Source organism: Staurois parvus, unplaced genomic scaffold (assembly GCF_062004578.1).
Source record: "Staurois parvus isolate SC_StPar_1 unplaced genomic scaffold, SC_StPar_1.0 ptg000097l, whole genome shotgun sequence".
Lineage (NCBI taxonomy): Eukaryota > Metazoa > Chordata > Amphibia > Anura > Ranidae > Staurois > Staurois parvus.
In genome coordinates, this window is record NW_028317893.1 from 9,969,798 (window position 1) to 9,986,266 (window position 16,469).

A 16,469-nucleotide genomic window follows, 5' to 3' on the forward strand; every position below is an offset into this window, starting at 1 on the left:
AAAGAAAGTAAGCCTATTCAGTCAGCAACAAATGTTTTGACTAAATTGGGTAATGTAGATATTTATGTGTCTTGCACTCAGTCTGCTGAATTTGGTAACTTTGAATGTATTTGACTAATATATGATAATTATAGGATGAAATTGTGCATGTAGTTTTAGTAACACAGGCTGAGAAGGACTAGTGATGAGCAGAACAGCCCAGGGGTTTGCCAACTTCACAGAAGTTCAGATGCCAACCCTGAACCCCATTGAAATGAATGGGCGGGGGGGCAAGATTAAACACTGAGATTTACAAATGAAACAAGAGTTTTACGTTTCCAGTAAATAACATCTACCTCTTGCTTTTTTTTTCAAGAACAAAATGGCACACAGATTCCAAAGGTCCCACACAATACATAGCAGACCCCTAATGGTCTGTTCTATTTGTAGGGGAATTTGGAGAGTTCTGTGTGCTTTTTTTTCTTTTTATAAAGTAGGAAATGCAGTTTCGCTGTCACTTTAATTAATTTTTTTCTGTAATTGTCTTCTTTTTTTTTGTAGCACATCCTACAGCAGGAAATTACATAGTCTACCCCACAATGTTTACAAGAGCCTTTTGAGTCTGGTATGGATTTTAAAGGGGTACCTCACCCAAAAAAAAATACTTGAGGTTTTCCAGGAAATAGGTACAAGACCTTTTGGGTCTGTTATGAATTTTAAGGCAAACACCCCCAAAAAAAGAAATAAATTATGCATGTGGTCCCCCTAAAAATCCATACCAGACCCTTAATCTGATCTGATGCAGTCTGACTGGCCAGGAAAGAGACTAAGACATGCTCCCCACAGGTTGTTCCAGGTCACATGTCCTCAACATGAGGGGGTGCATTGCTAGTGTGGACTCCAATCCTCACGTTGTTCAGGACAAGTGCCTCATCCCCACAACCCCTGCCCGGTAATTGTGTAGGTCTGTGAGTGGGGGGCTTATCAGATTCTGGTAGCCTATAATAATGAGAAAGCTCTCATGTGAATGAATATGAGTACCCCTACTCGTTTACAAACAAAAATATGTCACCTATAAATAAAGACAGCCAAACATTTGACAAGACCTTTTTTTAAAAAAATAAAAATCCCCAAAAAAGTCCCTCATTGTAAATTCATCATCAGTCACAATGCTTGCCTTTGATGCAAATAAATGCAGAAATTAAAAACCTGATGACTCGAATCTCTGCTGGTAATGCTAGCTGAATGGTGTTTCCCTGAGCTGTTATCTATATAAAGCAAGGGGTGGGGATGGTAGTGACATCATTGCCCAAATATGGTCATATTTGGGCAATAATATTGGACAAATATGGCCATGTGGCCATATTTAGGCAATTATGTGAGGGTCCATTCCCCACCCATGTGCTTACATGGCCAGGGAAGCGGATGCTTCCTTAACAACCAGTGACATCAGGGATAGTGGCCATATTAAGGCAATTCCTCAGTTGATGATGTCATGGGAGACACTATTGGGTGGCTTCCCCCTTACTTTATTTAGTGGCGGAAGGTGTCGGAGATGTCATTTGGTGGGAGCGAAGAATCATTTTTGTTTTGTTTTTTTTTGTTTGGGTTAGCGGGCAGTGTTTATTGTGATTGATGTTGGATATACTTAGGGAGACATTTATTTTTTTCGGGGGGTTTGAATAAAGGACTTGACTGTGTGTTTTTATTTACTTTGCATTATTTTTTTGGTGAATGAGTACCCCATACTCATTCACATGGGGGGGTGTGGGATCTGGGGGCCCAGGGGGATTCCAGATTTTGATACACACCCCACCCACAGACCCCCACAACCACCATCCAGGGTTGTGGGAAAGAGGCCGTTGACTTCATCAACATTCAGATAAAGTGATTTGAGGGGATCCCTCTCCCCAAAAGCAGCTCCCCATGTTGAGAGCATGTGGTCTAGTATAGTTCAGGGGGGGGGAGCAATTTCTCATCCCCCTCCTGGCCTGCTGGGCTGCATGCTTAGATAAGGGTCTGGTATGGATTTGGTGGGGAAACTTTTACATCCATACCAGACCTGAAGGGCCTGATAAGGATTGGGGGGATCATAGTTTTTTTTTTTTTTTTTTAATTTTTAAATGTCATCAATTAATTTGTTCACATTCCAATGAGTCATGTTGTTAAGGACGCGGCGGCTGCCTGCTCCTTAACAACCATGATATTTATTGGTTGTTAAGGACACTGGCTGATACAGGCTCCTTGACAACCAGCTGAAATAAAATACATTCTTTAACTATCACATGCCTAGACTGCTTCTTATTTCCCACATACATGTATTTATTTATTTCCTTGAGTGAATTGACTTCTTGTATTTACCAAGCATGTTTGCTTTTTGATGTAAATAATGCATAAAGGGATAGTAAAATGACATTTTCAGCATCGCATGAGGTGTTTGGGAAAAATGTGCCAGATCACCTAAATACCTCATGCAATCTGCTTTAGTGAATTGAGCCCATTGCCGCTTTTTAAAACTATTATTAATTAAATATATTTTTAATATTAAAAAATATATTTTTTTAATCTTCACATTCCTAAATAGATTCTTTTTGTAGTTTTATATATGCAACGGGCAATCATTTAGGTTCAATTTTAGCTACTGTTTATAAAATAAAATTTTCTTACTTATAATTTAAAGCCTCATCTTCTGGTAGCCATTTAAGGTAGAATGTGGAGAGGAAAAGATTAGATTTAATCAGTAGTATATTCTTGATTATATCCTTTGTTTATTTCATGCTGTAACTGTCTCCTTCTACCAAAGAATGATGCATTTAACCTCTCTCAAATAATTGCACAACTAGGTTGCTCTAATTATTTTACAGCATTCCTGAAGTGTACATTTTTTCAAGGTAGTATAAGAATGTGTGAGCTAAAGATGTTTTCCCTGTTATTATATTATTTACATGTATGTGATACAGATGCACGTAAATACAGATTTATATTACACAGATCAACAAATATCGCAAAGGGAGTTTTTTTACCATGTAAATATTACATTTTATTTATTGATCTTTTTCATAATACTATCTTTTTTAAAAAATATTTGAAGCCTAATTAATCAGAGGACTTGAACATGCTACCAAACACATATCTGCAACATCAATATATTAAGTAACATTTACCTGTGGATCAAGCACAGAATAAAAAAAAATATTACATATTACACATTTTGTTCTTTTTTTGTAAAATACAGAGAATTTGCAGAGTTAATTCTAATCATCAAGCATATCTTTCTTATCTCTTAGGTATTAAAGGTTGGGTCCCTGGATATTTATTTTGAGTAATCCTCCAACAACAACAAAAATCCTGTGTGGAATAATACTGGATTTTCTAAGACAGTTGGGAGCTGTTCAGTTCACAATTTGTTAAAGAGAGAAAAATGAAGATGGGCAGACAAGAAATGTGCCACTATCTTCAGCTTATAGCTCTTTTCTTTTGTCTTTCTGGAATAAGCCAAGCTGAGCTTTCAATGTCCACATCGAAGCCTTACATTCAGTCTGGGAGATCAAGAACTAAGCGGAGCTGGGTTTGGAACCAGTTCTTTGTGCTGGAGGAATATACAGGCTCAGAGCCTCTGTATGTCGGTAAAGTAAGTACAGTAATTGACATGTATGCTCATTTATATACCCTGTTGTTACGCATACAGTATTTGCATCAGTGTATTAGAAATTAAAGCAATGAGCAGTAATTGCGAGACAACAACAGCAGATGGTTCATATATCTAAAACTCAGACTTGTCACTGTTTGTCTTATCAGCCTCAATAAACATGATAAACAACAGTTTAAGTCATAGCTTATGTTATGTCATTAATAATAATAACCCTTCATGTTCATTTTTCTCCTGTAGGCTCTGTGGATGTGAATGTTAATACAATAAAAGGTCAAGTTTGATTTGTATTTTTCTGACTGAAAGCATGCAAAATTTTGGAATATGACATTACATGATAATGAAATTATTAGTGAATTCAACACGTTCTTAATTACTGACCTGGAACAAACGTAGTAAGTAAAGTCAGAAAGAAGTCAGATCTCCTAATCTGCCTTTTTGGGTCAGTTACTATGTAATAAAGTTATTCGATTTTCATGGAAAATGCAAAATTATAGTTCAGCAGTGACAGCCTACACCATAAAATGCATTGAGGTAAGGTAAGGGAACATATTTCCCTATATACAAAAGTACTGGGGGTGCGGAGGGGGGGGGGGCAGAGAAGGGCTGAGAAGGTAACAGCTGCCAATGTATTATCTAAAGTAAGCCTCTTTGCCTAGTATAGGCAAGGTATAAGTGTATGTTCTCTCTTTAAATAAAAATGACTGTTTTTAGCATTTTTGTAAATCCCATACTTTGTTTTGTGTTGTATTGCTATAAGTAAAATAAGCATTCAATGCTTTATCCTAATTTTCGTGTGATTACTGGCCAACAGTTGCCACACTATGTTCAAAAGATTAAAAAATAATTTTACCTTTAATAATTTTATAAACTGTTCTTCCAACACTTTGGGTTCAGCCAACAATACTGACAGTTTCTTCATTTACAGAAGAGTAATAATTTAAAAATGAGCAAATATAAAAAATGTATCAATGAAAACATGGGTGCCCATGGGTGCCCATCCTCCCACAAATGTCCATGATTTTTTAGCCAGCTTTCAGTTGAAAAAGACATCAAAAGTATCAATGAAACCCATCATCAACAGTTTCATTTGAAACTGAAAAAATTGAAACTGTCAGATTTTGCTCTTATTATCTCTGCACTTGAAAACTGGTTGAATGCAGATAGATCTGCCTGAATATTACCAAGTATGACCTACGTTAAAGGATAAGTACAGCCAAAGCTCTTTTTGCTGTACTTCTTCTGTGGATCACAGGAGTGCAGTTTATTTTGCACTCCTATGACCCATTTTCAGCTGACAGCGGGCTGAAGCCAGCTGTTGGCAGACATCACTCCAAAGACATGCTGGTAGGTTAATTGGCTCCTGTCTAAATTGGCCCTAGTATGTGTATGTATGAATGTGAGTTAGGGACCTTAGATTGTACGCTCCTTGAGGGTTAGGGACTGATGTGAATGTTCAATATATATGTGTAAAGCGCTAAATTGACAGCGCTATATAAGTACCTGAAAGAAATAATAAATAAATCACTCAGCCGGTCCAGGCTGGGGAAAGATCCTGACTTTAAGATCTGCTGAGAGCCTGAGCCAGCTGGTCCCCCACCCTCCACAGCCCAGAGCTCCAGTGAGCATGGGGGGGGGGGAGCAGAGAAGAGAGCGACGACTAACAGTCACTGCTCTCTGCTCAGAATGAGAACTCAATGATCAGAGGTAATATGATCGCTGAGTCCTCACCTTTAGAGCCGGTGGGGGACAGATGCAGCATCAGACCCATGCTGCATCCACCTAGGCAAGTATGATTTAAAAAAAAAAAATATTCCCAAACTTCTCTTTTAAAGTCAAAGTTTAGAATTTTTTTTAAGATACAGCAGTAAACACATTAGCTATGTGTAATGGTGTTTATCCCCTAACCCTTTGCTAAACATCAGCGCTGCAGTGTCTCCTTCAAAGTCACCAGATTCCGCCTTGAGTGGCTATCTGTGAAGGTTAAAAGAGAGAGGTTTTTCTGCCCTCTCATCTCTTTCTGCCTTTTCCACCATTCACATAACTTATATTACTACACTCCCAAAATGCACTTAATTCTGTTAATTGAGGGGGAGCAGTTGAATGACAGGATCTCCACTGGTTCACAGAACATGATGCATTGTGGGAGTATAGTAATACAAATTTTGTGAATCATCAAGAAGGCAGAAGGTAGTGGGTGAGCGGCACAACTTTTCTCTGTAACAGCACCTGCTGTTAACCTTCACAGTACTGAAAGATAGCAGCTCAGCGCTGACGGCATTGAAGCAGACACTGCAGGGATTATTTTTTATAAGAAGCAGCAGACCTTATGTGTTTGTTACTGTATTAAAAAAAAAGCATTACTAAAATTCAGTTCTAATGTAGGCCATATGTGTTTGTATCTTTATTCCCCCCCGCCCCCCAAAAAAGGAATATAAATATACAGACAAGCCTCAAAATTTCCACTCGCCTGCTCGCATTGGGTGAGTGGAAATAAGGTGGGGGTGAGTGTGTCCCAGCACCCAAGGGGGGGGAGGCACCGTTGTAACATCAAAGCAAAATTCTCTTAGTGTGACCAATGTGCAAGAAAGGAGGGAGCAAGTCAGACAGATGGTAGGGCACACAAGGAAGCAGCTGCAAACTCTCCCCTAGTACACCAAAGCTTGGTATCTTCTCCCTCTCTGAACTCAACATTGTTTAATGAGGCAAGAGTAGTGTACAGGTGGATGGTATCACAATTTGCTCAGGGCACCTGCAGGAAACGATTCACAGATTACAGCCCAGGTCTCCTGATTGTCACCATGAGCTGTGCTCTTGAGTCCCGCCCCCCATGCCTGTTCCTGTGTGTACATGTGCTGCTCAAAGTGTAAACAAAGAGTAAACAGACACTTCCTGTAGCTGTACATCATACCAGCCCACATGGACACGGCATAATTATAATGTAAGTAGGCTGTGCATTGTGCTGGGGGAGCGTACTGGAATATTTGTGGAGCATACTGTATTATGTGGGGTGGAGCAACTCTAATGTTTGCTGGAGAAACTAATATTTGGGGCGGAGCATGCTGTAATATTTGTGGAGCATACTGTATTATTTGGGGTGGAGCAACTGTGGTGGAGCAACTGTAATATTTGGGTGGAGCATGCTGTAATGTTTGGGGTAAAGAAACTCTAATGCTTGTGGTAGAGCAACTGTAATATTTGGGGTGGAGCATGCTGTAATGTTTGGGGTAAAGAAACTCTAATGCTTGTGGTAGAGCAACTGTAATATTTGGGGTGGAGCATGCTGTAATATTTGTGGAGCATACTGTATTATTTGGGGTGGAGAAACTCTAATGTTTGGTGGAGCAACTGTAATATTTGGGTGGAACATGCTGTAATGTTTGGGGTAAAGAAACTCTAATGCTTGTGGTAGAGCAACTGTAATATCTGGGGTGGAGCATGCTGTAATATTTGTGGAGCATACTGTATTATTTGGGGTGGAGAAACTCTAATGTTTGGTGGATCAACTGTAATATTTGGGGTGGAGCATGCTGTAATATTTGTGAAGCATACTGTATTATTTGAGGTGGAGCAACTCTAATGTTTGGAGCTACTGTAATATTTTTGGTGGAGCATGCTGTAATATTTCAAGTGGAGCAATTCTGTGGTGGAGCAACTAATATGTGTGGAATGAAGCAACTGTAATATTTGGGTGGAGCATGCTGTAATATTTGTGAAGCATACTGTATTATTTGAGGTGGAGCAACTCTGGTGGAGCAACTGTAATATTTTTGGTGGAGCATGCTGTAATATTTCAGGTGGAGCAACTCTGTGGTGGAGCAACTAATATGTGTGGAATGAAGCAACTGTAATATTTGGGGTGGAGCATGCTGTAATATTTGTGGAGCATAATGTATTATTTAAGGGGGAAAAAATGATAATGTTTGCAGTGAGGCAACTGCAATATTTGTGATGGAGCAACTTGTGAAGGTTGCATTGTGGAAGGGAGGAAGGTGGTGGGAGGAAGGTGGCAGGAGGGGGTGGCAAAATGCACCTTCGCCTGTGTAGACAAAAATGTTTGCACCGACCCTGCACTACTCTCTCTGTACAGACCCAATGACAGTGGAGACCCCTGGACCATGTTATCCTGATCCCTGCCCCAGCATGCTGGAGCAATAGCCAGACAGAAGCATAAAAGGCCAGGCGAAGGGTGACAAGACATGCATGGCACAGCTGGTGTCCTGGTTAAGTCTGGTGCCAGCTTAGAATAGAAACCAGAAATAAGGCAGGAAGGAGGGGGCACAACACGGGCTGACACATGCAAGGATTGTACAGCTCAGTAGGTGACACCATGTGTGTGGAACAGCTCTATAGACTGGCTGGCTCTCTGCAGTCTTTGTGTGTGCACCTTTTGATCAGCCTGCTGGGAATGCAGGACCTGGTTGTGGCAGCTGTCACATATGACATTGCAGAGCTCTCTATCCCCTGCTTGTTCCTGGATTATTCTAGGAGTCATGTTTTGTGAACTTCAGAGTGAGGCAATGGCAAGGTGTACTGCATCACATGAGGGATGAGAGTGTCACTACGAGGGGAGATGCTTGAGTTGCACATGTATGGGTTATGTAGGATGCCTAGATTGGACATTGGCTGCTGGAGGCTCTACATCATTTTGTGTGTATTGGAGAAGGAGCTCACCATAGCTACAGTGGCTGTAGGGTCCCCCCAAGTCAGTCTGTCCCCCAGTAAAATCCACTTCCAGGTTTGGGGGACAGACTAACTGGGGGTGGGGGGGCTATGTATTGGGGGGAATGTACTGGGGACAGGCTGACCTGGGGGAAAGGGAAATTTTACTGGAGACAGATCGGCCAGCGGGGGGGGGGGGGGGTGTTTAATGGGGACAGACTGAACCGAGGGAGATTTTACTGGGGACAGACTGGCCTGGGGGTGGGTCTTACTGGGGACAGATTGACCTGGGGGTGGAGGGGGTTGTGAAGAGGGGAAGCAAAGAACATGGTTGTGGGGGGTGGGGGTGTGTGAAGAGGGTAGAGGATATAGCTGTGGAGGGGGAGGTGTATGAAGGGGGTAGAGGACATAGTTTTGGGGGTGGGGGTGAAGGGAGGTATATATTTATTTTTGTAACTTTATTCTGCATAAAACATTTAACAGTGTTATTTCATAAGATAATTTGTGAGGGCGTGTTTAGGGGCAGAATTAGGGACATGGCAGGGTAGGGGTTGAATGGGGCAACTGGTGGGCCTGGAAGTATCTCAGAACTTGAAATTTTAATACATATATATTAATATATATATTTAATATTATATACATTTATATACACTGCTAAAAAAATTAAAAGGAGCACTTTTTAATCAGATTATAGAATCAAGTCAATGAAACTCCTGGGATATTGATCTGGTCAGTTAAGTAGCAAAGGGGGATGTTAATCAATTTCAGCTGCTTTGATGTTAATGAAATTCACAACAGGTGCACTAAATGGGCAACAATGAGATGACCCCCAAAATAGGAATGGTTTTCCAGGTGGAAGCCACTGACATTTTTTTTCCTACTCATCTTTTCTAAATGTTTTTCACTAGTTTTGCATTTGGCTAGGGTCAGTGTCATTATTGGTAGCATGATGCGATACCTGGACCCTACAGAGGTTGGAAAGGCAGACCAACTCCTCCTGGCAATGGCATGTATTGATGTGCCATCCTGAAGGTTTGCTGTGTCTCCCAGCACAGTCTCAAGACCATAGAGGAGATTCCAAGAGACAGGCAGTTACTCTGGAAGAGTTGGACAGGGCCGTAAAAGGTCCTGAACCCATCAGCAAGACTGGTATCTGCTCCTTTGTGCAAGGAGGAACAGGATGAGCACTGCCAGAGCCCTACAAAATGACCTCCATCAAGCTACTGGTGTGAATGTCTCTGAACGTCTCTGACTAAACAATCAGAAACAGACTTCATGAGGGTGGTATGAGGGCCCGATGTCCTCTAGTGGGATCTGTGCTTACTGCCCAGCATCATAGAGCTCGATTGGCATTTGCCACTGGCACCCTGCGCTTTCACAGATGAAAGCAGGTTCACTCTGAGCACATGTGACAGACGTCAAAGGGTCTGGAGAAGCTGTGGAGAAAGTTAGGCTGCCTATAACATCGTTCAGCATGACCGTTTTGGTGGTGGGTCAGTGATGGTGTGAGGAGGCATATCCATGGAGGGACGCACAGACCTCTACAGACTAGACAATGGCACCCTGACTGCCATTAGGTATCGGGATGAAATCCTTGGACCCATTATCAGACCCTACACTGGTGCAGTGGGTCCTAGGTTCCTCCTGGTGCACGACAATGTCTGTCCTCATTTGGCGAGAGTATGCAGGCAGTTCCTGGAGGACAAAGAAATTGATACCATTGAATTGCCCCCATGCTCGCCTGACCTAAATCCAATGAAACACCTCTGGGATTTCATGTTTCGGTCCATCCGACTCCGCCAGGTTGCACCTCAGACTGTCCAGGAGCTCAGTGATGTCCTGGCCCAGATCTGAAAGGAAAAACCCCAGGACACCATCCGTCGTGTCATTAGGAGCATGACCTGACATTGTCAGGCATGCATACAAGCATGTGGGGGCCATACAAACTACTGAGCTCCAGTTTGAGTTGCTGCAATGAAATTTCAGCAAAATGGTTTAGCCTGCTGCATTATTTTTTTACTTTGCTTCTCAAGGTGTCTGAATTCAGTCCTCTGTAGGTTGATAGTTTTCATTTCCATCAAACGATGGGGCATCCTTACGTTCCTAACACATTACCCAGTCCATATCAGTATACTGTAGATATCCAGCATAATATTTTTCCCCATTGAGATCTGATGTTTTTTCAAGGTGTTCCTTTAATTTTTTTGAGCAGTGCATTTATATCTCAAATACATTTCTGTAATGGCTTGTAGAAAAATACAACACTGCATTCTTCAAAAGATAGCATGAAATTTGAGGACAACATTCTTTCTGATCTTCTGTCAAGATTTGAGGTACCATCTTTGCAGAAATATTTCTCATTCCTTCATTCCCAAATAATCCGTTAAAATCTGCCGTACTGTTTCCCTGTTCAAGTTCTACTCTTCTGCCATCATTCACACATTCAATCTTTGCTCTGAGCGCAGGTGGGTTTGGACTCCTTCCACATTTGCATCCTTTTGGCTGCCCACTTCTTACTTCATAGTGGACATCTTCCCACTCCTTAAACCATTCAAAGACATTTTATTTCTTCATGGAATATTCACAATAAGTCTGTTTTAACAGAGCTAAAGTTTCACTCGTGCTTTTGCCAATTTTCAAGCATGAGTTGATGTTAATCCTTTGCTCCTGATCCCTGTCACTCATTTTCTGCCAACAGTGCAACACACATTTCTTCTACTACTCCGTAGAGGATGGGTCAACTGGTCTGTGGTCCAAGTGAGTGCAAGTCAGAACTTGTTAGAACACGCTCCAGTGCCAATGGCTGTGTGACTCACCACCATAATACTATGCCCTGGCAATTCTGGGAATTAAACTCTCATACCTTAGATTATATTTAGTATATATATACTAAACTTTAGCTTTAAAGTGCCATTATAACTGAAAAAATGAACTTCACAAACTGGTGACTTTTTAGATCAAATCTGTATAGTTAAGTGTATCTCTAGTTAAAACTTTTCATTTTGTTTTTGGAGTAGAGGAGTTATAAAGCATGTTTGGTTGTAATTGCCATTAGTTTCCCCATGGAGGTAAATTCCTCCTCTCTATTATCTCAATTATTGTCACCAGAGAGCAAATCTTCCAATGGGGAAACTGGTTCTGGTTACAATTGTCTATGAGGGAAATTCCTTCATTTTGGACAGATTCTCTTTAAGCAGCTGTTGTATCTTTAACTCCTTCCTGCTGGCCATATGCATACATGCAGTCTCTCGATTGATGGACCCTAATGATGATAGGCCGCTTGTATGCGTACCTAAATATAAATAGAGCTGTGGTGAGAGCACATGCCAAGTGCGCTCCTGACACAGTTACTGGCAGCTAACAGAAAGCTCCCAATCTCTGCTTACAATCATGTGACTCCTGTGACCACCAATCATGGAGGTCACATGATCAGAAACCACGGCTCACCTCCCGGCATCTGAAACCCCTTAAAGGACTGTGAGGCGCCAAGGGGTTAAGACAGGATGTGAAATCTCCCCATTGAGACTTAGCAAGCCAAAAAAATCCATCTCTACTCTACCACAAATACTATAGCCTGTGTACAATCTAAAATGGTTGTTGTCACACATACCTTTAAAAAAAACATCATGTGCCTCACTTATCCCTCCTCCCTAAACAATGTGTTTTTTTTGCTAAATATATTCAGAGATATAGTATGTCAAATGTTTTAATATATACTGATGACATGTCCACTTCAGTCATAATAAGAAAGAGAGTCTATGATTAAAAAAAAAATAGCTTACTAAGATTTGTTCCTGCACTGGTCTTGTGTCTGACTTAAACAGTCTTGATCAATTTAAGGTACTCATCTGCAAACTTTAATGCAGCATACAAATAACTTTGCCACTAGATATTGTCATTACTATTTCTAGCAGTATAAACCAATTATTATTTGGTCTGATAGTTTTATTATAGGAATAGTGTTCTTGCAAATGGGCTCATTACATTCCTAATTAAACAAAGTGAACATTTCTAAGAATACTTTGTCTAATTTGAAGTCCATTTACAAAACTTCAACTTGGAAAAAAATCATATTACATTTAATACTAATGGGCTACATTTTCACTCGAAGTACATAGTTAAACCAACAACATAACTTTTTCAACTTTCATTTTTTTTAAACTTTATGCATGAAAGGAAGTTTAAAAGTGAATCCGGGATATTCTCATTTTTTACCAATAGTTATACAGAACAGGCAGTAGTGATGATAGAACTGGGTAACATTTGGCTCACTGGACATTCAATGAACCCGATGGAAACCTAGCACCAAATATAGTACTGAACCACATTGAAGTCTATGGCAGCCAGATGGGGGTTTTTTTTGGCCTTTATCTAGGCTAATTTGTAAGCTTTTGCTAAAAGGGGCATGTCTAGCTGGGTACTGCCATGGAAAACGTGTGCCAATACAAATGCTTTTTTTGTAAATGCCATTCAGCAGGGAGAGGGTATAATAATGCAACATAGCACCATTAAAAATACATAAATCCTTTAAATAACATGCTTTGGAGGATGTGCTAAACCTCCATTTTATGTTTTGGTACAGTACAATGTACTCCTTGAAATTCTTGGTATACAAAAAGTGAGTGGAAATCTGTCATTTATTGGCAATAGCACTATCACTTTTAAAAACAGATCCCAGCTGACTTCTAAGTAGCAGCAGTTGGCAGTGGCATTGTTGGGTGTAGTAGGCTCTCATGTCACAGGGTCAGCATAGTTAGGTGGTGGGTCATTGTGATTGACATGCATCTACATCACCATATGACATTATTAATGTTGGAGTGAGTGTTTTTATTTATTTTTTCACTTTTTTGTGATTGACTAGCGAGGAGTACTATGTACCCTGTACTCATTTACTTAGGTAAAGGTGGGATATTTGCCCCCCTTCTATTCTGATAAGCCTCTCCAAACCCTTGCATACCTTTTGGGGGACAGAATATGAGGTGTAAACCCTAGTCTCTTAAATAATGGTGGAAACATGCCCTGCCAGGGGGAGTTTTGCTGCTCCTCCTTGTAAGGTACTCTCTGAATGTTGCAGCATGTGGCTTGGCATGGTTCAATAGGGGGAGTGACATGCTCACTTCTCCCTATCCTGGACTCCCAGGCCTGGATAAGGGTCTTATATGAACCTTCAGCGGGACCCCACATGTTTTCAATGGTATAGGTCCAAAAACCCCAAAACGTGTGATGTCCCTCTTGTAGTTCAAAAAGGACCCTTATTCAGGCATGATGATTGGGTGGCCAGGAAAGAGGGGTAGCAGACATGTCTCTCAGTAAAAGACAAGGAAAAAGGGCACATCCAGCCTGTGGGCTGCACTGTGGGGACCACATATATAAATCATACACATAAAGATACCTTTAGCTTGTCCAATAAAATTGAGCTTAAAGCGGAGTTCCACTCACCCTGTCAAAAAATAAAAGTCAGCAGCTACAAAAACTGTAGCTGCTGACTTTTAAAAAACAGCTACAGTACTTACCTGTCCCTCGGTCCCACGGTGTGTCCCCCGCAGCCTGTTTCAGCGGCCGTCCTGTATTCCAGGAGGCCAGCATCTTCAGTGTGGGCACCCAGCTGTGATAGCTTGCAGCTTCACAGCCGGGTACCCACTGTGCATGCGCAAGTAGTGCTGCGCTTCATGAATGGTCCTGTAGTCTTCTGTGACCTGTCATGTGTCCCAAAAGACTACAGGGAGGGAGGACACCTTCCTCTTCTGATTGCTTAGGCGATCGGACTGGAAGTGGGAGCGGGTACCTGTCAAATTCGGGTACCCGCTCCCCCCGCCTCCCGAAGGTGCCAATCCTTAATGGAGAGCGGGGGAGCAATCCTTAAAGCGGAACTTCCCCTTTTGGGTGGAGCTCCACTTTAAGGTTTACAGAGATGGTATTGTCTTCACATGATTGAGTTGTTAAAAAAGAAGAAGCACTTTTTGTACACATATTCCATTGCAATGTGAGTGTGGAAAAAATCCTTTCTCTGTAAAAAAACAAAACAAAAAAACAGTTTTGGGGTCTGTGTGGCTGCAACAGTTGCAAAGAAAAAAGCATAATTGCCCTTCATTCTCTGAACATCACTGCTGGAATTTCTAAGTCACACTAAAAAAACTGAAACCTGATGTCTCTTTTTTACCTATAAGCCGGGGCGGACTGGCCATTCGGATACTCGAGCACTGCCCGAGGGCCCGGGGTAAGTAGGGGGTCCCATGAGATGCCCCTGGTACCTTTCATAGGATTTTTTGGGTGTGGTTTGAGTGTAGGCAAGGACACAGGAGCCCCATGATCCCCTATTTCCCGGGGGCCCCATGAGTTGTTAGTCCGCCCCTGCCTATAAGTATGGTTGGGCTTCTCCAATCAGATACTAGTAGATGGTTCTGTGCATATAGCAAGTACTATATATGATCTGCAGCCATAGTAGCAGGAATTTCTTACTAGAGATGCCAAAGTTTCTAGAGTTTAGATAACGTGCTTCCTTCATCTCCCCAGAGAGTAACCACAATGCATATGTTGACAACCCATTTTTCCTATTGTAGGGTGTGCTAGGGGAACTCATTTGTCATTTGCAGACCTTGGCTGTTCTCAGCAGATGCAAAACATCTTTATTACAAGATATGTGCCACATATGTGGCCAAGAAAATGTATTTAAATTATTCTTTGCATTTTTTTTTAAGATTCACCACAAAACTTCCTTTAAGAGGGATAGGTCAATTGAAAAATTGATGAAGTGTCTCTCTATGTTAGAAAATAACCTGAAAGTATAAAACAATCTTTGTGATGGTGTTGAAGTATTATATGTGGAACAAAACATGAGTTTAAAAGCTGGTTTAATACTGGAGTATGTTTCAGTCTCCCTCATATTAAAATTAGCCAGATACTCTCTATCAGGGTGACTAATGGCACAGTGAAGGTCAACATTTTCACACCTACTGCAGGATTATTTTATGGGATCATTTACAGAAGCCCAATTAAAACTGATTATTTGCTGGATCTGTTATTTTCAAACAAAGCAGTCAATTCAAAATGTCCATATCACGGAAAATCTGGACAACCATGCTCATACGGTTTAGTGTCATCTTAGTTGTAAAAAACAGAATACTGCTGGGAAAAGAAAAACATTTACTTTTAAGACCAGCTGTTTCCATGTGCTTGGGACAAGGTGTCCTTGTAGGTTATGGACTTAACACTACCATGCATTGACGGTAGCTACCATGTAAAGTAATCATTTAAAGATATATAAAGATATGGCCTTACTTTTATTATACAGTTTTATTTACGACACAAGTTCTCCAAAAGATTGTTGTGAACAAAAGAGAGCTGAGAATGACAAATAAATTAACAGGCGGCATGGAGGATCTTAGTTACAAGGAGAAACAAAATGAACTGAGATGATTCATTGATAAAAGGCAAATAAGGGGTAATATAATCACAGTACATACAGTAAAATATAATTATAAAGAAATGGCATGTACAATTCAAGGGATATGGAATTGCATAGGGGAATTTTGGAAAAGGCTTGCTGAAGTTCATAAGCTTAATAATGGCATGCAATGCCAAACTGTGGTTTCTAAAGCGAGCAAAATCCTCTCTTGTATTGAGAGGTATAGACTCCAGAGAGAGAGAGAGCAATATCATTTTACCCCTGTACAAATAATTAGTAATATCTCATCTGGAATGTGCAGTTCAATGTTGGGCACCAATTCACAAAAAGAACATTGGGGAACAGGAGAAAGTACAGAGAAGGGCAACTAAACTGATAAGAGGCATGGAGGAGCTCAGCTATGAGGAAAGATTAGAGGAACTGAATTTATTCTCTCTTGAGAAGAGGAGATTAAGGGGGGATATGATCAACATGTATAAATACATCAGTGGTTCATATAGTAAACTCGGTGTAGAGTTATTCACCCTGAGGTCATCACAGAGGACAAGGGGGCACTCTTTACGTCTGGAAGAAAAGAAATTTAATCCCCAAATACGGAAAGGTTTCTTCACAATGAGAGCTGTGATAATGTGGAATAGACTCCCTAGAGAGTTGGTTCTGGCCAGCTCAGTGGATTGCTTCAAAAAAGGCCTGGATTGTTTCTTAGATACACAGAATATAACTGGATACTAACATTTACAGGTAAAGTTGATCCAGGGAATATCCGATTTGCCT

The 16,469-nt window shown here is 40.9% G+C and overlaps 1 protein-coding gene across 2 annotated transcripts in view; it reads left to right on the top strand.

The window, feature by feature from the left end:
- The window catches only part of CDH7 (cadherin 7), a 340,655-nt gene that overhangs the window by 39,419 nt on the left and 284,767 nt on the right, over positions 1 to 16,469 (top strand). For both annotated transcript variants that reach the window (XM_089671067.1, XM_089671068.1), the window contains exon 2: positions 3,267 to 3,610. In XM_089671067.1, the coding sequence (XP_089527193.1) occupies positions 3,401 to 3,610 (210 nt within the window). In that variant the 5' untranslated portion in view covers positions 3,267 to 3,400. The remainder of the gene's footprint in view (positions 1 to 3,266; positions 3,611 to 16,469) is intronic.